General features: G+C 44.3%; 1 protein-coding gene across 2 annotated transcripts in view; it reads left to right on the forward strand.

The window, feature by feature from the left end:
- SRGAP1 (SLIT-ROBO Rho GTPase activating protein 1) overlaps positions 1-21,205 on the forward strand; it is a gene marked incomplete at its 3' end in the record, with an annotated part of 152,111 nt that overhangs the window by 59,625 nt on the left and 71,281 nt on the right. For both annotated transcript variants that reach the window (XM_082011432.1, XM_082011433.1), the window contains exons 2-3: positions 18,135-18,330; positions 20,890-21,052. In XM_082011432.1, the coding sequence (XP_081867558.1) occupies positions 18,135-18,330; positions 20,890-21,052 (359 nt within the window). The remainder of the gene's footprint in view (positions 1-18,134; positions 18,331-20,889; positions 21,053-21,205) is intronic.

The following is a 21,205-nucleotide window of genomic DNA, read 5'->3' on the forward strand; positions in this document are numbered from 1 at the left end:
CAGGATCTGGGTGTTACAGTTCTGTTGAATTTTCTGACCAGCCTTTCTTCATGCATGAAGTTCATTTGTTTTCTCATGGGTCGAAACCAATGCGAATTTGGGATGAAACTGGGTTTTACAGACAAGGAAAGAACCATTACCTGGAACAGCGTGTCATATAGACTTGACTTAAATAAATAAATACTATAAGAGCATTTACTGTCTTTGCTTTCCATTCTAGATAAGAAAGTTCTTTTTTTTCTCCTATCAGCAGTTTGTTCCTTCAAAGTAGATAAAAGCAAATTATATTCAAAGCCCTTCTCAGCATCTCCTGGCTATCTTACTTCTGTTCCTCATAACCTGAAAATCTGTGTAAACAAGTAAAAACATATCTCCAAATGTTTTGATGAGACTACTTGGTTTAGAATTTGTAACTTACCTTTGGACTTCGTACATTTGGACTTTGCTATTTGTAGTACGGTAGTGTTTAGAATGTAGTGTGGAACACTAGGATCACAGAATCACAGAATCACTAGGTTGGAAAGGACCTTCAAAATCATCAAGTCCAACCATTAATCCAGCGCCACCATGTCCCCTAAACCATGTCCTGAAGCGCCACATCCACATGTTTTTTGAACACTTCCAGAGATGGCGACTCCACCACCTCCCTGGGCAGCCTGTTCCAATGCTTGACCACTCTTTTGGTGAAGAAATTTTTCCTAATATCCAATCTAAACCTCCCCTGGCACAACTTGAGGCCATTTCCTCTCGTCCTATCACTAGTTACTTGGGAGAAGAGACCAACACCCTCGTCGCCACAACCCCCTTTCAGGTAGTTGTAGAGAGCGATAAGGTCTCCTCTCAGCCTCCTCTTCCCCAGACTAAACAACCCCAGTTCCCTCAGCCGCTCCTCATAAGACTTGTGCTCCAGACCCCTCACCAGCTTCGTTGCCCTTCTCTGGACACGCTCCAGCACCTCAGCATCCTTCTTGTAGTGAGGGGCCCAAAACTGAACAAAACACCAGTATCCGAGGTGCAGCCTCAACAGCGCCGAGTACAGGAGCACAATCACTTCCCTACTTCTGCTGGCCACACTATTTCTGATACAGGCCAGGATGCTGTTGGCCTTCTCGGCTACCTGGGCACACTGCTGGCTCATGTTCATCTGGCTGTCAACCAGCACCCCCAGGTCCCTTTCCGCTGGGTAGCTCTCCAGCCACTCCTCCCCAAGCCTGTAGCATTGCATGGAGTTGTTGTGACCAAAGTGCAGGACCTGGCACTTGGCCTTGTTGAACCTCATACAGTTGACCTCGCCCCATCGATCCAGGCTGTCCAGATCTCTCTGCAGAGCCCTCCTACCCTCCAGCAGATCAACACTCCCACCCAACTTGGTGTCATCTGCAAACTTCCTGAGGGAACATTCAATCCCCTCATCCAGATTATCAGTAAAGATATGAAACAAGACTGGCCCCAGAACCGAGCCCTGGGGAACACCACTTGTGACCGGCCACCAACTGGATTTAGCTCTGTTCACCACAACTATCTGAGCTCAGCCGTCCAGCCAGTTTTTTACCCAGCGAAGAGTAAACCTGTCTAAGCCACAAGGTGACAGTTTCCCCAGGAAGAAGGCTGTGGGAGACGCTGTCAAAGGCTTTACTGAAGTCCAGGTAGACAACGTCCACAGCCTTTCCCGCATCTGACCCGCCTCCTTACTTCACTAAGAATTGAGAATTCTATCATTTTGTGGTTGCTAAGCCCAAGACGGCCTCTGACCACTACCTCTCCCACCAGTCCTTCTCTGTTAGTAAACAGCAGGTCAAGTGGGGCATGTCCCCTGGTAGGCTCACTTACCAGCTGTGTCAGGAAGTTACCTTCCACACACTCCAGGAACCTCCTAGACTGTTTCCTCTCTGCTGTGTTATACTTGCAGCTGATGTCCGGTAAATTGAAGTCCCCTAAAGAAAAAGGGCTAGCGATTGTGAGACTTCTGCCAGTTGCTTGTAGAATGCTTCGTCTGCCTCTTTGTCCTGGTTGGGTGGTCTATAACAGACTCCCAGCAGGATATCTGCCTTATTTGCTTCTCCCCTCATCCTTACCCATAAGCACTCGACTTGGTCATCACAATCGTTGAGCTCTATACAATCAAAACACTCTCTAACATACAGAGCCACCCCACCGCCTCTCCTTCCTTGCCAATCCCTTCTGAAGAGCTTATAACCGTCTATTGCAGCACTCCAGTCATGAGAGTCATCCCACCATGTTTCTGTGATGACGACTAAGTCATAGCTGTCCTGCTGCACAGTGGCTTCCAGCTCCTCCTGTTTGCTGCCCGTGCTATGTGCATTGGTGTAGATGCACTTGAGCCAGGCTATTGGTTTCACCCCCAGAATCGGCACGCCACCCCAAGGCTCATCTCTAGTGAGCCTGGTTTTATCCCCTTCCTCCTTCGAATCTAGTTTAAAGCTCTCTCAGTGAGGCCTGCCAGCTCGTAAGCAAGAATCCTTTTTCCCCTTGGAGACAGTTGCACTCCATCTGCTGCCAGCAGGCCTGGTGCCATGTAAACCACCCCATGGTCAAAAAGCCCAAAATTCCGCTGGCACCAGCCCCTGAGCCACATGTTAACCAGGTGTGTTTTCCTGTTCCTTTCAGTGTTCCCCGCTGCCACTGAAAGGATTGATGAAAACACTACCTGTGTTCCCGCTCCATCGACCAGTCTCCCCAGCTCTCTGAAGTCCTTTTTAATTGCTTTTAGACTACTTTGCGCAACCTTGTCATTGCCAACCTGCATGACGAACAGCGGGCAGTAATCGGTGGGCCGCACCAGACCAGGGAGTTTCCTGGTGACGTCTCTCACCCAGGCCCCAGGGAGGCAGCAGACTTCCCTGTGGGTTGGGTCTGGCCGCCATATTGGGCCCTCTGTTCCCCTCAGAAGGGAGTTGCCTATGACTATTACCCTCCTTTTTTTCTTAACACACGACGTCTTGATGCATGGGGCTGGCTGACTCACCCTAGGCAACCCCCTGGATGGGCTTTCATCAAGGTTCTCATGTTCCTGGCCCTCAAGTTCCAGAGCCCCATGTCTGTTGTGTAAGGGCAGCTGGGACGGTGAGGGAGGCCAGGAGGGGATTCGCCTGCCACCCCGAGCAGGGACCTGTTTCCATTCCCCCTCGTCTCCTGAGTCCCCTCCTTCTGCCCGGCAGCAAGAGGGCAGGGGATCCCCTGCTGCTTGTAGAGCCTCCACCTGCTGCCTCTGCCTCAGGGACGCGAGGGTGCGGCTCCACCGATCCAGCTCCCTCTCGCACTCGCTGATGCTGCTCAGCCTCTCCACTCCCTCTGCCAGCTCTGCCCCAGGCTGAGCAGGTCGCTCACCTGGTCGCACCACACACGGGTGTTGTCCCCGCTGGCCTCCAGCACGAGTGACGGGCTCAGGCACTCCTTGCAGCCGGACACCTGGACAGCCGCCTGCTTGAGCAGGAGCTGCGTCTGGGTCACCCCATTCCTTCTGGCGATGGCTTTCAGCCGAGTGGAGACCATGACTGGGCCTTTTCTGGGAGGCTGATGACCACTCGTCGAGAGAGCCTCTAGTGCCGGGGGGGACTGCACCCTGCCCGCATGCCTTCCCTGCGCAAACTCGAGTTTTGTGCCCTTTAAGGTTTGTTGATAGATTTTAAATGGAACGGGAATAGAATAATTTGAGGCTAAGAACTGCAGGTAACTTGAAACTGAAGGTCAGCTGGGTTTCAGCTATCCACTATCTGTTGATAACCTCAAGTAACTCTAATAGCTTGCCACCATAGAGTTTTCTTTTCCAGGAACTGTCCTGGCTTCTCCTTATCTGTCTGCTTTTGCTTTATAAGTATTTCTGACGAGAGCTTCAGTAACTTAGTTGATGCATAAGTAGTGTTTTGCTTGCCTAGAACGCGCTGGCATCTCTCTGCTGCCCCTGCCCCTTCCCAGTAGATGCTCTACAGCCCTTTGGTCACAGCAGCCACTTCCAGGGAGGGGGGACATGTTCTTGACAGCAGTTTGGCTACGGCACCCCAGGGTTTGTCCAGGCTGTGTGGGTATGTACTGTCCACACCTCATGACTTTTTCTTTCATTTCAACTCTTCCTGGTTCTCCTGATTGGCTTATCTTTGTTTCAAAAAAAAAGAGCAGGCCTAAGGTAAACATCTGGAAATTTAGCACTATTGTAAAACCAGTACCCGGAGTAGTTAGAGTATTCCTGTCATCCTTAACTGAGGATAAAGCCTCCTTCGGCAAATTGTCAGAAGCCTATGACTCGTATCACTTGCTGGCGTGTCTGGTTTGTCCTTCCGAGTACCCTTGCTTTGTTCCCCAGTTGGTATCTGTGTTTACTGCATTTATTCTTTCCAAAAGTTCCACTAGTTTTTTGCTCATATCTGGAGTGTGGGCTTCTTACAAGACAGAGATTTCTCCATCGTAGGTGTCACATCTTTAATTTCTTCACGAAGTTGTGCACAGCTTTCTGTGAATTACCAAACTACGTTTTTTCCCCAGAATAATGAATAACTATTTCTGCAGGTTACCACTTTGCCATCCAGGTGCCATAGCTGGTGATGTGCTTCTCCGAGCTGGCACCTTACACATATGGAAATTAGGTGGCTTAGGTTCAATTTCAGTTTAACCCCAGAAAGGGCCTAGGAGATATTGCTCCTGCCCTGCCCATTGCAACCTTTCTCCTTTACTGACTCCAGCAGGGCTTTTGCTACCAGAATGTCTGCTTCCAAGTGGAGCTAGGCTAAAAACATAGGCAGTAATAGTTTTTTTTACAGCCTTTGTTTTATAAAGGGATCCTGAACTAAGTAGCACATGAAGGATTCGTCCCTTGGCCTTTCACTGAAAATGCCCTAAGTAGCACATCTGTTTCCTACAGCTGTTCTTGGTGTCTTTGCTTCCATAGAGCAGCCGTCGGAGCCCTGCTGGAAACCCTAACCACTCATATGTCTCTTGGAGAGAGACATTTGCAGAATAGACAAACCAATGAATTAATGCAGGAAGACGATGTAGATAGTGGGTTCTACAGATCATCAACTTTAAATTTTGCTGGTTCTGATCTTTCATCTCATTAAAAAAGAATGTGAGTGGATTTGGTTTTTTTTTTAATTTCTAACAGATTGAGGATTTTTTCCAGGGGAGCTGGAAATATGTAAATTATTTTAGCCCAAAGTTCACTTACTAGCAGATACTATTCTTCATCTTGCTGGTGAGTGAGTGAGCAACGGTTACCTACAAACAGTCTCACAGTGGATTTGTTTTTTCTATTCCCATTAGCAGAAACCTCAGAGGGGGGTATTTCTTCTTCCCCTACTGTAACAATTGAAGCTAAATTTAATTAAATGTGATCCACAATCCAATTTATACTTCCCCGTAGCAGGAAGCTGGAACAAAAAATCTGCTCTGTGACACTGAAGGATTTGTTTTTTCCGTGCTGCTGTCGGTGAATTTGGGGCTCTGAGTAATTGGGTTCAAACTTGTAAGAAAGCCTTCCTTTGAGGTACATCTTTTATTTTCTCACTTAGAAATTACATCTTTTACCAAATCAGAGCAGTACATAGCCAAATATATTTGAAGCTTTGCAGAATTTATATCATTTTATTAATTCGGTGACATATAAAAATACCTGGCTGTTACTACTATTTGTTTGATAATTATAAACAACCAACATGGTGATTATAATTTTACATTTTTTTGGATTCACACAGACAGAAGAAGTTATTCCATCATGATAGGGGTTATTGTTTTAATTAGTAAAATTCCTAACTTTTTCTGTTCAAAGTTTGGCATATGAAACTTTTTTTTTTCATTCCCAGAATGCGATGTTGTCATATTTCTTAAATGATCTATTGAGTCAAATTCAGTATTATTTGCTCTGTGAAATTGAGACAAAACACTGGAATATATTTTCGGTTAATATCATAGTCATGGTCAGAGGACCAGTAATCACACACTGCGACTTTCCTTTCACAGACTCAGGTCACGTCTCTACTAAAAAATGATGCAGATCGAGGTCCGTCTGGTCTGACAGACATATTCCCCAGCAAGGCTTGCGTTTGTACAGATAAATCAGTACAAGGAGTATGAAGCGTGGTGATATGACTTAGTTCAAAGATTTATTGGGTGGTAGACAGCAGCCTTCACTCAGCACTGAGTGGGTGAGGGAGTAGCTCTAGTCCCCCACTGCCATGGGGACACCTCACTGATGCAGAGTGATGGGGACAGTCCCCAGTCCACGCTGTCCCCTGAGCCCTGTGCAGCTGGTGAGGAGGGTGCTCATGGGCAGGGGCCAATGCTGTGCCCAGAAGCGTGCCAACAACTAAACCAGACTGTGCAGCTCTGGCGTGTTGCCCAAGACAGTGTCTTCGTCCCACTTGGTTGACTAGAGTAGGCAGGACCTAGGATGTACTCAGGTGAGTAATTAGCCTGGGATTTGGGCATAAAGTTTTAAAACTGACATTGAAGGCATCACAGTGGCATTCACTGTTTGTCTCAGTGAAGAAGAGGCATCATGGATCTGTCACAGAAAAAAGTACAAAGTTACTGTTGTAGAAGAAAAATTTTGTTGTGCTCAATATGTTAAATTTGCCTTTATTAGGAGGTAAGTGTGTAAGAGATAAATGAGCAATGGTGAAAATATTTTGCTGCACATGAGGCAGGTTGGGCTGAAAAGGGATGTGGGTGAAATCTTGGCAAGACGAAGCACAAATTGCAGTTTCCTTTTTGTCCTTAACTGGACTGTGAGTTCACCTTGAGACTTAAAAAGCTGTCACTGGAAGTCATAGCTGGGTCAAACGCATGCTTTTATTTATGGCATGCAGCAGGGTGTGTGTCAAACTAAAAGTGTTTTACTGACCTCTTAAAGATATGCCACGCATGGAGAATCATTTTCACAGGATGAAGGGAGGGCATTTTCTCTAGTTATTAATTATTGAGTCTTATTGCAGTGATAGTTATCAACGTACAGGAGAGGCCGTATCTGATTGATGTGCAGATTTCATGGCTTTCCCGCTCGTCCTGCTGCTCAGGAATTCCTGCCCTGGCTGCTACCAGCATAACTCTCATCTTAACAGCTATGTCACCTGCCAGAGGTTCAGAATAATTTATTTTTTGTCAAGAAAAGACACATCTCTCAACATTTAATTTCTAGAAAAAGACTTCAGACATTTCCACTTGTCAGCTGTCCACCTGAGATATTAAGAAGGAAGGGTTTTATTGTGGCAGAGCTTAACAAAATGAAATGGTGCTCATGTCTGTGTAGTAGGATGTGTGCCAGCAGCAAGCCTGGGGTCCTTTCAGGGAGCCGTCGGTGGATGGGTGATGCAGTGTCTGTCATGGAGTGGACACTGCTGCACTGTTTGGAGTCAGTGCCATCCTCAGCCTTGCGGCAGGGGCTTTAACCTGGCTTCACCCAGCTTATGAATAAGGAAGCTGATTAACATCGTTAGGTTTTCATTACTGTTCTGATCGTGACAAACTGATTTTTTTTCTGCTGCATACTTGCCTTTACACTGTGGTCTGCACTTTGAAGAAACATTCAAGGTCAGGTTGGACGGGGCTGTGAGCAACCTGATCTAGTTGAAGATGACCCTGCTCATTGCAGGGGTTGGACTAGATGGCCTTTAAAGGTCCCTTCCAACCCAAACTATTCTGTGATTCTATGAAAACAGTCCCTGAGGAAAGCAAACTCGAGCACAATGCTGAGGACATGTTGCTTCAGCTCCTTGCTGGGGACTCAGGCCTGAGAGTCCCAGCTGATATCAATTGTCAGTCGAAATATCCAGGAGAGAGGGAAGCTAATCTGTGAAAGATAAAACCATGATAACCAGTGATAGGACGCATGGAAATGGAATGAAGATGCATCAGGGAAAGTTCAGACTGGACATTAGGAAAAGGTTCTTCACTGAGTAGGTGGCTGGTCACTGGAACAGGCTCCCGAGGGAAGTGGTCACGGCACCAATCCTGTCAGAGTTCAAGGAGTGTCTGAACAACACTCTTAGTCATATGGTTTAGTTTTAGGTAGTCCGGCGAGGAGCAGGGAGTTGGACTCGATAATCTTTATGGTTCCCTTCCAACTCAAGGTATTCTATGATTCTATGATTTAGAAGAACCTTTTGAAAGCAGATGCTGTAGCTACCAAGAATTTTGTGCTTAGTGCGCAGACTGTACAGCGAGGACGTACGTAACACTGCTTGTTGCGGTACTGGTGCAGCATCTAGTAGTTGACTACTTGTTTCTGCTTGACGTCGGCTAAGGCAGAAAGATGTAAAATGTTCTTTGAATTGTCACGTTACATCTTTCAAGATAATAAACTCTTGGCCCTTGAGGTAACGGGGAGCAGAAAGGGCATCTAAAATGAGGGTACTGAAGGAGTGGAGTTGCCTTGAATTATTTCCAGGGTAACTGAGAACTTGCTTTCACTACAAATCTTTTCTCACCAGCCCTTGCATATTATTCTGAAAAATCATAGCAATTATGAAAGTCTGAAATCTGTCTTAGATATTTTTACCATCTAAATTTAATTAGAAGAGGAATGAGTTAATAAAAACACTAAAATAATTTCTGAGTGCTAGAGAAAGGTGAAAAAAGAGGACCTAAATCTGCCACACTGAGGTAATTAAGCAGTGTCAGGCAGGACTCAAGGTTCCCCAGTGCTTCAGCAGCTCCCGCACACTCAGAACACCATCTCGAAAGTGCAAATTAAGATGGGAAAGGAAAGGACTACCACGTCTTCCATCTGCCTTGCAATTTCCTCCTTTTTGTTGCTGCTTACAGGGGAAATTGCTAAAGCTGACACAACAGTGACCAAATATGGTTGCATGTGGGAAACAAAAGACTATCCAGAAGTCCTCTATAGCAAGAATGGGTTTGTTTTACAAGCTTGCCTGCATTTTAATACAAGGTCGACGATGGTGATCTCAGGGTCTGTAAGTAAACCTGCATACATCCAGCATTGCCTTTACATTTTACCATCAACTTTAAGATTATCAGCTGCTGCTCTGTTTCTTTTCCATTTCTTGCCATTTGTCGCTGTAGTCTGATGGGTACATCGCTCGTCTCAGAGGAGCCCTTCGGAGGGCAACAGTTCACAATACCATCTAAGGAGACTCTCTGGCCAGTTGGCCACCGCATCTAGTAGCTAGGCAGCTAAGGGCTGTGGGCCCAGAAATACCCATGGAGGTGGGGCCTGAAATCAGACTGTTTTGGGGAATGCTTATTAAGATACATTTCTTGACTTCTTTGCACTCCCATGGTCATTTTACATAGGCAGACGTTCAGTGATGGTTCACCTTATATTGCTTGTTTCATTGTACAGGTAATTAACTCTATTAACAGTGCCCTGAGCAGTAGGAAATTTTGTAACTATTTCCTCAAGTCTGTTCTGGTTTTAGAAGAAAGTAACAAAACACAAACCAAGGAGAAATTATTATACTAATTTTAAAAAGGTAAGTATTATGAGTTCTTCATCAAACTAGTGGATTCACAGGTAGATTTCTACAAAAATAAGGAGATTTTTTTTTAAAGTTCCAGGTGGCCTGAAATGAAAGCATACAGATACACATATGGAAAGATAAAACCTGCCAGCAGTTTGTCTGTGACGAGCAAGAGAATTGACTGTCACCCAAAAAAATGACACCTTGTAGTTTGAGTTGGTTTGTAAACCTGATTCAGCATTTCAGGAGCAGTAAAACCGCCCCACCTGTAGAGCAGTGTTGTTTTCACTTCAGAACAGATGCTCTGCTGATCCCTAAAGATTATCCCGTTCGTAAGGCTTGAGTTTCCCTCGCAGTCCCAGTCTCGTGGTACTGGTGCCTGCATGCCAGGCTCCGCTGCCCCCAGCCTGGCCACCTCCACTCTGCCCGCCTGCGCGCTGCTGTCAATGCAAAATGGGCAACCTCTCCCAAGACTTCACACGTGCTCCTGCCGAGCCTGGTGAGAATGTAGTATTTCACTCACCAGTGTAAACTGCTGCTGGAAAATGATCTTTGTTATAGCTACCAACTTCTGGGAAGGTTTCGAAAGAGATTGAGGCTGATCTGTAATGGCACTGATATGAGTGGTCTGAGCTACGCCTGCCTTTCTTGTCCCTGCTCTGACGATACCTGTGGAGCGTAAACATCAGGAAACACTTCTTTTCCCTCTATGGGTTAGTCCTTCTGTCTGTCTGCAGAAGTTCTGGTACTGAGACATGGTGGCCTGGGAGGGTTGTGTAGCTTGGGTGTAAGAAGGAAAAAGGCTGCTTGCTTTGATAGTGTAAGCTTCTTTTAAGTTTAAGTAAAGATAGTAATCCCAGCATGAGTAAAGTTAGTGACAAATCTCTATTGATTTCAGAGAGGTCAGAATTTAGCTTACAAGCCTTGATCTTTTGCTGACATGAATTTCTGGGAGATGTGAGCTTGACCATCGGTTGATCCTAAAACTGCTTTTAACTCTAGAAATGAAGGGTTTCTTTTGTTCTACTTTATGAAGTAGTGTAGCTGAAATAACATTTCCTTAGGTGCTAGTTAAAGTGTAGAATTTACGAGCTAAACACAGAAGAGCAAGCATGTAACAAGGACATAGCATAGAGCATGTACTGGATGAATTCTGTTGAATAGTTAAGAGACAGTCTGTGTTCTGGAAAGAAAGAATTTTCCATACAGACAAAATAACCAGAAGGAAGGATACATTTAATCTACTGATTAGAGCAATCATAGCAGTCTATAATAATCAAATTAAATAATAGACTTATAGAAATCTGTGGCCAGGAAGGGGTATGGCTTTTTCTTGTAGAGTGCTCTTGTCAATCCGATGTTCCAGACATTGCTGCAAAGAATTATTCAGAGGATAGCCTTGAGTCATTTTTCTGTTCTGCTGGCAGATACCTCATTGGTAAGAAGAGGAGAAAGATTTGGGCGTACCAGGTTTCCTTTTAATTTTCTCATGTGCCCAAAATTTAAGTCTGCAAGGAAAGGCTCGTGGTATCTTTAACAAGTGTAAAAAATGGTCTAAATCCTTCAGAAGCTTCAGAATAAGTTGTCACATAGATCTTGACAGTTTAGATGGCCTAAATGGGTTTTTAGACACCTACTGCCTGATCGCCTGTCTGCTTGGCAGGCAGAGATGCCCACAGACTCCTTGTCTGTCTCTTTTTTTTTTTCTTCTCTTTCTTCTCTAAGGCTACAGGCCTTTGCCATGAATGCCACAGCTGGGGTAGTTTCTGCTTTGTTTTGTTCTTCTTAAATGTGTTTGGAGGCTTGTTTGGTGTTGATTCTTTGCTCTTCTTTTGTGTGGTGGTGGTTGCAGAGCTGATTTGTTTGTCTGGATGTGGGGCAGTTGGATTGCAGGAGAGCATCTGCTCCCGCAGCGGGCGGTCAGGGCTGGGTCAGGCTCGTGAAAGACGTTGCATCAGACCATTGAGGCAGAGGAGGCTCCTTGCGCTTTGCTCTCTTCTCTTCTGGTTGGCAGTGGTTTTGGGATGAGCTGGGATTTTACTGTCGAACAAAACCAAGTTCCTTCTCCTCTAAAGGGTAGAAGTTTTTGTCCTCAGAGTCCCAACTCCTGTGACCAGAAGGACAACGTATGCTGGGCTCAAGGTTTGGTGGGACGTAGTTATGGGTGCAAAGGAGCAGCTGCCGCAAGGAGCAGTGGCACTCAAAATGTGGTGCAGGCAGAGTGCCTGCTTAAACCCACGGTCTCTTGGCAGTAGTGCTGTGGCAAGAAGTGTCCTGCCAAGTCGTGAGCTGGCATGCTGCCCTCCATTCAGGCTCGGACTGTAGGCAGCCAAGTGACCAGCAGCTGTGGCTGTGAATAGCAGGAGGGCATTAGTCCAAGAACAACAAGAAGAAAAGCTTCTTCAGCTACATATAGAGGTTTTCTTGGCTGTTCCAGACAGGTCTTCCCATTTCAAGGGGAACTGGAAGGTGGAAGGTGCCCTAATGCATCCACTCCTTTTGGATCCCGTCCACTGGGATCCCCCAGTTACATAGTTCTGGTTGGGGGCATGTTGTTGCTCAGTCTGTGGCTGCAGTAGGTAGGAGTGTGTTTGAATGTGTAGAAGGAAGTCTGCAGCTGCAAGGAGAGAATTTGTTCTTTTTCTGCACTCTTTATTTCAGCATAACAACTGAAGCAACCTGTAAACAACTGTCTTTGTCCTGCACATGGCTTCTACACCAGCTTTCCTGCTAATGGCTGCACAAGGACTGTTTTATCTTTAAGCATGCCAAAGTGCTTGATTGAACAAGGTTTACAGTTTTTAAAGGGGTTGACATGTCAACAGGGGCTTCAGATTCCTGACCCTTTGTACAGCCCTTCAGATACCAGGTGTGATTCCCATTCCCCATCCATTTCCACAGGCTACTACAGCCTGGAGATGTGTTCTGTCAAAAGCAACCTCAACCACATTCCCCAAAACCCCCCAGAAAACAAAATGGCTGAAATGAATTCTCTGGGAAATGGCAAAAAGCCAAACAGTAAATTTAGAGCTGGGGTGTGCATTGCAGAGGTTTCACTCTAAGTGGGAACATGCATAAAGCTGTATGCTCAACATCCTAAGTGAAATCAGCTGGGGGGGTAGAATAACGTCCGCAAAGTCCTGCCTTCAGAAGCTCAAGGGCATCACTGCCTATGCAGCCACACTTCTTACTTGCATGTTGAACATAGGGAAGTGATTTCCACTTGTCTGTCATAGAAAGTTAATGTTGTGGGACAGGCTCATGGTCTATTAAAAGGCATTTCTGCAGCAGCCTGCAAGATATTCACCCCAGCATCTCTCATCAGCTGTCAGGCTGGTGGAATTTCCTGACTTTCGAAGTGCTTGTGGTCCCGGAAAATGGCAGCAAGGACCTGGAAGAGAGCGTGAGCCAGACTCCCTGCCGACCACAGAGCTTCCCTCACCATTTGTCATAGAAACACTTAAATAGCTTTCTAGCCATGGCTCTGAGAAAGAAAAGCTCGTCCAGTACTAGTACCTTTAGGCTGTGTATCTCAGAGAGGAGTATCAGCGGCTGGGCCAGAGCACCCACCACAGGGCTGATACCTCTCATCATCTTTATCTTCTTGTCTGCTGAGAGGCAGTTTAACATCTGTGGCAGGTGTGGGAGCGCTGATCCTAGGGGTGATATGGCGTTAAGGACTACTAATGGTGCACAGGGGCACCTCCAGGCCCCCCTCAGTGAGTCCTGCTGTGGTTTCTCTTCTGGCAGCGTCCTCAGTAGGCTGGAGCTAAGCACTTTACTGAAACAAAACCTAAACTGCAGATGTTGGCCAGCTGCATTCAGCTAGACCAAAGCTTAGCCCATCTCAACAGAGAAGCCAAAAGCAGGTCCTTACAAAGGAGGAAGGCTGGGATGAAACTGGAAAGATCAGTCCCCCAATGCAGCACCCCAGCCTCTGGCAGCAGGCTCAGACATGCGCCGTTCTTATGCTAAATAACTGAGGCACAGCGAGAGTCATGTAAGGCCCAAGGATCTTCAAGGAGGAACTGCAAGATGATTAACGCTCCAACATCTGCTTAATTACAAATGTATGTTGGTCACCAGATGATATCTAGGCTGAACTTAATGTCTGAATCTTTTCCTGTGTAATATGATCTGGATATCATAAATGTGAGAATGAGGGATATGTGTGTTGATAGCTCACTGGGGTAAAAAAATGACTAAGTTGTAATGGAATGGTTTGGAAACAGAAAGTCTAAGATACCATGTATTGTCCTTATTGCATTTGATGAGACATTTCTGAGTGTTTTAAAACTCATGTAAAATTTTAATTTTTTTTTTTTAAGGTGGTATTTAAAGAAAGAAAGGAGGTGATACGGCGGGTGGGATGCTGAGGGGGCGGCCAGGGAGAGGTGTCTCTGAGACACCTTCCAGAGCTTTCAGCAAACACCAAAAACCCTGCGAGCACAAAAGTTAATTCCCTTAAACAGGAGTTAAGGGCGGCAGGCTGCAACAGCTCATGAGGTGGCCCAGGCAGAAAGTGGCTCGCAACAGGCGTGTAACGGCACCATGAAGTGTTCATTAGAGTTGCTTTGGTCAAGAGTTCGTAATGAGGGTTCACGGTGGCCTGGAAGGTCTCCGAGGGCTGACAAGACTAGGCACAGCCTAGTGCGGTGCAGCAGGAGCACTGCAGCATTGCAGGGCAGGGATGCGGGCGTTGCAGTGGGGAGTGCTGCAGCGGAGTGGCATTCCGCAGGCACAGTGTTGGTCTGCCAGTGGGTTAATTTGGTTAATACTGTGTATTTACAATGTGTCTGGCTTGTCAGGTCAGGAGGGGGTTTCCCATGGCTTTTGGGGATGTTTGATGGAGCCTGGTGCTTTCGTGTGTGTTGAAGTGAAGGTGACGAGTTTTGTTTCTTTCTGGTGTGTGGCCAGCGTCATCGTCGTGTGTCACGTTGCAGTATATCTCACCACGGGTGCCTTCAGGTGGGGCACTGGCCTATAACTGGTTACACATATCTTCTCCAGGGTAGTATGGTGTAATATGCAGTGCTATATAAGTCATTATTTGTAATACTGTACTGTGTGCAAAGAGGTAACCTTGATGAGTTTCTTTCTGATTATGATTTGGGTGATGTCAGTAGCTCAAAGCTCAACTTCATCTGCTCTGTACTTAACTCTCAAAACAGGTGTAATCTTGTCTCCTTTTGCTTTTCATAGTGCACTGATTTAACCTCTTGTCAGAAGAAAATAAAGATTTGTTGAAAGGTTAGAGTTCTATCTTGCAGGCTGCCAGAAACAAAACCTTGATTTTATACTTAATGCAGTAATTCTAGAGGATGGTGTCAATGAGGGTATAACTGCAATAATTTTTAACATGAAAATCTTTAGAAATAAAACTTTACTTAGAGGTTATTGATTTAATTACAGTCATATTAGCTGCTTCCTTGCTTTGGTCATGTGTGTAAATCTTGGACAAAGGGTAGGGTTTTTTTTTCACTTGATGTGAATTCAGTGTGTTCAAGCTGCAGTGTAAATGGATGGGATTCCTTTTGAACCAGCCCTTGGCCCGAAAACCAGTGAGTATGACTCAAAGCTGCTCTGCAGAGATGGAGAAGGTGTTAATTTGTCCAGGCTTTAAACGTGCCTGTTCCTGGCACAAAATAGTTTGGCAATCGCTTGACAACAGCCACCCTGCAGAGCAGAATAGGACAATGTCATTGTCCATTACAGCTCAGTAATGGTACTGGTATCAGTTCAACTTTGAATTTAAATGTGCCAGCAAAGTAAAGACAGACATCCTTCTGGTGCCTCCTGCACCTGTCTCTGTATCTATGGAGTTTGGGCTCTACTAGTTTTTAACCTGGCACCTTCTCAGCGTATTGGGTATTTATTTCTTTGAATATAGTGCAACAATTTTCCATGCCATTCTTTGTAGCCCTAGGGAAATCACACGTGTGGGTTGGTTAAAGAAGATAGCGTTGCCGTGGTGCATTTTTCCGTAGCAGTAGGTAATGGGTAGTCTATGTTAGTTAATAGTACTTGAGCAGCTGTGATTTTGTGATGCACAGCCACTCAGGCTGGCTGGCTGTTATGCCAGTGTTTGTTGGGGTATTTTGCTAGTGGGTTGTGTGTTTTTTTAAATCCACAGTTTTCTCTTATCAGAAAGTGAAAATCACAACATTTGCTGATCTGATTTCTTATTCATTGCCATCTCCTCAGCTTGCCAATATAGCATTACACACATTATTAGTAAAAGAATTAAAAAGTGCATGAGCAGAAGGACGTGAAAGACTGCAAGGAGAACTGCTATGCTGAAGTCTCGTCTGGACACACTCTGGTCAGCTGGCGTGAGTGGGACATGCATCTCCCCTTTTTCTCCTCCAGCGGGAGGTCAGAGGCTCAGTCTTTTGGAGCCAGCATGTTCTTTCTCCTTGCCCAGATTCAAATAGCCAGAAATTATTGAACTTCCTTCATAAACCTGCAGTCCCCCTGTTCCCCTAACTTACAACCTTACTCAGAGCTTGGACACTTCAGCCACCATTGACTTTCAGAGATCATGTTCCAATTTTGTTTTCTAATATAGAAGTTTGAAGACAATACTGTCCACTGGAAATCCAGACAGCATCAGAAAGCTAATGCAATTTCTCATTGTCGTCCCTTGTTCGTTTTTTCATGTATCTCTATTCGTACATTGCTGTTTCTAAAATCTTTCTTTTTCCTGTTGCTATGGTAAAAGCCTGCCTAAAAATGAAGAATTACAGCAGCAAGATCCACTGACCTACAAAATAATCAGAACATAATTGCTCTGTACAGGGCTCTGCTTGTAAAATAACTGGGACAGAAGTGGGAAAGGGAGATGGCCAACTTACAGGGACCATGTACATGGATTTGGATTTAGTCAAAACTCCAGCTTATGCACAAAATTGCTGCTTCTGATCAGTGAATCTCTACAACTGGTTTCCTATACACAGGAGTTTTCCATGATTGCAATATTAAAAGTAGTAGACACCCAAAAAAGCAGGCTTGGGTTTTTGTTTCTGTTAATAACCTTGCAGCTCCAATGTGATTTTCTTCTGTATGTACATGAATGTCATTGATACAGTGTTGTATTACAGTGGCTCATCCTTGCTGGAGGCATGGTCCTTTTCCAACAAACTGATTTGAAATGAAATGAAAACCAAACCATGGATTTTTTGGTTCACCTCCCAGACTATAAAAATGGATGGTCTCATTAATGATTAACACAGCAGCTGGTTAGCTCAAAGGAGATCTGGAAGAAAATACTGCAGTGTCTCCCTCCTGCAATAAATATAATGGCTTAACAGTTTTCTGTGCTTATACTACCTTATTTCAGTATATACATTCGAATCCCAGCAGAGTGGATCTCTGCCTTTGTACCTGCTTTAAGATAAGTATGAATACATTAGTTCCTAATTGCATCAGGTAATTTTTTGCAATGTTATTACTACGTACTGGTTTGCAGTTCCCTGTGATGTTAGCAGTGGTTTTTAGAATGCTTTTCTGTTTCAAACCAGTGAGACATCTAAGATTTCCCATATCTTCTTGCCCACAGCATGGTTACATCATTAGGAATCAAGTAAAAGTTCGCAACAGTGTTGCATTTACATGGACATCACTTCTGGCATGTTGTTTTGCTATCGATAAGTCCTTGTTATGACATTAGACTGTTTAAAAATATATATACATATATTATGGTCACAAAATCTTTACTCCTGTGTTTACTCCACAAAGTTGGATTACGTTGTACCTGGGCAGCTGACAAACTCTCATGAACCAGTCTCTGAAAAGAACCAGAGGGAAGTTTTTAGACTAAGTGTTCCTGGAATCTGATTAACTGTTTAGCACTCAAGAAATAAAAGTGCTAAAAAAAAAAAAAAAAAAAGAAAGAAAAGAAGACCCCTACCACATAGCAATTGTGTATATGGCAAACAGTGGTAAGAAATCTGGAGGCTTTTCTCTGTTACTCTAGGTGATGACTGTGAGCATATATACTCTTCTACATTGACTGATCTGGTTTTACATTAATACTCTGGCACCTTGTGCAAATTTTCAAATAGCTATCTCTAAATATAGGTACACTTTTTCCCCTACATGCACTGTAAAATATTGGTGAATGCATGTATAGTATACCGCAGCGATGGGGCAGATACAGAAGCTCATCTGTGCATAGTTATGGTGGATAATGCCTCCAGAGTTCATCACAAGGTTGTTTCCATGGTGTACATGATACCAAGCAGCATGGCCCACCTGGCAGTCAGCAGGCTGATCCGGGCCCAAAGGGTGCTTGTTTATCCTGCCATGTTTTAGGGCAGCAGAAAGAGCTGCTGCTCAAATGGTTGCACACTACCTCCTGCAAGGAGGTCACTCCAAGCCAGATGTGCTAATGCCAGAGGCCAGGAAGAGGATGGGAGAGGAAGGAGGAGGCAGGTCTTCTGCTCACATGAGCCCAGCAGAGTCCTGAGCCCTTGCCACAGCCATTTGTGAGACAGACAGCAGGTGGGAGGATGCTGGGGCACAAGCGTGTGGTGGCAGAAGTGAGAGCTGCCACTGCTGCGTCTCACCGCAGGACCTGAAATTCAGATCCATCTGGTGTAGCTGTGAAGCTGAAGTATGCTGGAGTAATTGTAATTTTGGTTGGTAACACTCAATTCTCATTTACTTTCACTGACCTGAGTGGGTGTGTGCTTCTTTCATTAGAGATCCGTGCTCAACTCATCGAGCAGCAGAAATGCCTGGAGCAGCAGACTGAAATGAGAGTGCAGCTTCTTCAGGATCTGCAGGATTTCTTCCGCAAGAAGTCAGAAATAGAGATGGAGTATTCCCGAAACCTGGAAAAACTGGCAGAGAGGTTCATGGCAAAAACAAGAAGTACAAAGGATCATCAGCAGTACAAGTAAGGCAGATTTCCTTCCCCCTCGCCCCCGTGTTAGCCACTGATGGAGTGCTACGCCACTCTTTGCTTCTGCTGGTTTGGAGTACTGCCAGATTGAGCCCAGGTTCAAAGATATGTTTAAAATTCCCACCTCGATTTAGCAGCATAGCAGTTCTCATTGCAGGTGAAAGTAGACAGGTGCCTAAATACTGTTTTGGGGATTTGGCCCTCTGCAGTTATTCATGTAAGCTTCTGACAAGTGGTTTCAGTTTCTTAATATGTAAGCTGCACAAATATTTTCCCTAACCTCCCATACAGAATTTAAACTACCCAAAATACAGCCAGTACCTAGAAGAGGTGCAGAGCCCTCAAAGGGCTTGAAAGCTGTGTGCTGATCTCTTGCAGTGGAGTTGATAGGATTTGAAAGTGTCTAAATAAAGGTCAACCACCATTAAAAAAATAAAAAGACAAGAATTTTGGCAAAAAAGGCATTAAGAAGAAAAAATTTATTGATTTGTGGTTTCATGTGAACTTGTTTGCCCCTTGACCCCTCTTATTCCTGGAAATGAAGATGATATGAATGTTATGCCTTGTTTACAATTTAATGTATCCCTTCATGGCGTAGTAACTTGTATGCAAAACAAAAGTGGTCAAGTGTGTACAGCATGTTTTCTGAAGTGTTTCAAATGCATTACTTGCTGATATAGCCTCATCTGGTTATTTTCCTGATTTGAGATGATTAATGAATTAATTTGCCTGGACCTGCTATGCTTATGGGTATAAAACAATATTTTATGTTTGTAAAACTGAAAAATAAGTACCTTTTTCCACTGTCCAGTCAGTGCTGTGCTAGAGATACACAGACATTTTGTTTCAGGACAAAAGTCTTTTTCCAAACACATCTGGCAAGGGAAAGGTTAATCCAAATACAGCTTACACAGTTCAAAGAGCAGTAATGTATATTTCTTAAAATTCAGTTAAGTGACTAAATGATTCTCTGAAATAACCAACATGTGCATATGTCACCACTTCAGAGAGTGCCCTGGCTTTATGCAGCTTGTGGCAAAACCTTTCTGCCTTGTGCGTAGAAACATCTTTCCTCATTCTTAAACATGTTAAATCCAGACTGGCAGATGTGCATGGGGGTTATGACTGGAGTCCTGCCTTTGGCTTTCTTCTGTAATTCTCTGCTTTCAGAAGAGGTTGCAGCAAAAGTAATTTTAACTGCTGGTCCCCTGTGCTGTTCCCACCATTCCCCCCAGAACAGGCAGGATGGTCTGTGGGACTGGCTTTGGGACATGCAGAAGCAGTGAGGACTGAGTAGTATCACCCTTCAGGGGTGCTCATGTTGGCTGACCTGGCTGATAAAACCCTGAAGCTTCTTGCTGTGAGTAACACTGTGAAGATGTCCATCTCAAACAAAATGGGGAAGTTTCCTTAGCTCACTTCTGATTCATAGCAAAGCAAAGCACTGATGATTAACAAAAGGCTTTTGTCTGTTAATCATTTGTTGTTGCTTTGATTCTGAGGGTGAAAGCTAAAGGTAAGCAATTAGATAAGGAATTAAAGGGCATATTTCTAACAGTGAGAATAGTTAATTATTAAAACAATTTACCAAGAGTAGAAGGAGTTTCTCCCTCAATTCATCACCACCTCTGGCTGTTTTATCTTCACGTGCTTGATCCTTTTGGCTATAGGAGAATCCCTGCACGAGAGAAAAAAAAAGAGCAGCAAGTTTCTAGAGCACTTAGTTGCAAGGCAGACTTGAAGTTAAAATTTCAATAATATCATAAGGCAAATTTTATAAATAGGTTTTTGTTGTCTGTAAAACAGTTGTTGAACTGCATGTATTTTTATTTTGCTTTGTGTAAAAGAAATGAGAAGTCACCTGTGATTTCACTTTTTGCAATATAAAAAGCTTGGAGTGGGCCTACAATGCAAATAGTCTGACAAGTAATTTCAGAACTGGACCACTGTGGAAAAAGTCCAGTCCTCCTGTTTGTCATGTAATTGAACCATCTGTGACTGGCAGTAGCAGTGTCCTTATGGGTGCTGTGAATTTATGAACACTGATCACAGAATATGTATGCTTGTGGCATTACCTTCTACTTTTATAGCAGATATACAAATCCGTTGTGGTGAAACAGCTACACCTGCAATTTTGCTCATGAAGGATTTGGGATGCACTTGCAGTGCTTGTTTATTTCTAATGTAAAAAATTAATTACTGTTACTCTTTCAGCAGTGACCTTTATTGATTTTGAATATTTACATGTGCTCCATCTGTAAGCAACTGTAAGATGTGTGGCAAGACTAATACTTTCAGGTGGCTTGCAGTGTTCTGAATCCTTATGCTTTTTCTATATTTTTGTACCCATGCCTCATGGGATTTATAGAATGTGTCTTAAAAGTGATCTGAAGCTAGCCTAACCCAAGTTATTCCAAGAACAGATTGACTGACTATTCAGAAACAGCCATTTTTACATAACAAGTTATGGCTGTAAATGTCAGGGGGATGTTTGTGTTAATAATATAACTTTTTAATTTCTGTACATAATACATGAGTGTATCTCCTCCTTAGGAAAGACCAGAACCTCCTGTCGCCAGTGAATTGCTGGTACTTACTCCTGAACCAAGTGAGAAGAGAAAGCAAAGACCATGCAACGTTGAGCGATATCTACCTAAACAACGTGATCATGCGGTTCATGCAGATAAGCGAAGACTCTACCAGAATGTTCAAGAAGGTAATGCCTCTCCTGCAGTCCTCCAGCCGGGCTTGTAAGATGCATGAGGGAGGCAAAAATGTCCTAAGAGGTAGCATTTGAGGAGAAGGTTCAGCACATGTAGCATAAAATCTGTTTTAGCACACGTATAAATTCTTCATGACTGTTCTTGCG

Source organism: Phaethon aethereus (genome assembly GCF_964289735.1).
Source record: "Phaethon aethereus genome assembly, chromosome: 1".
NCBI classification, from domain to species: domain Eukaryota; kingdom Metazoa; phylum Chordata; class Aves; order Phaethontiformes; family Phaethontidae; genus Phaethon; species Phaethon aethereus.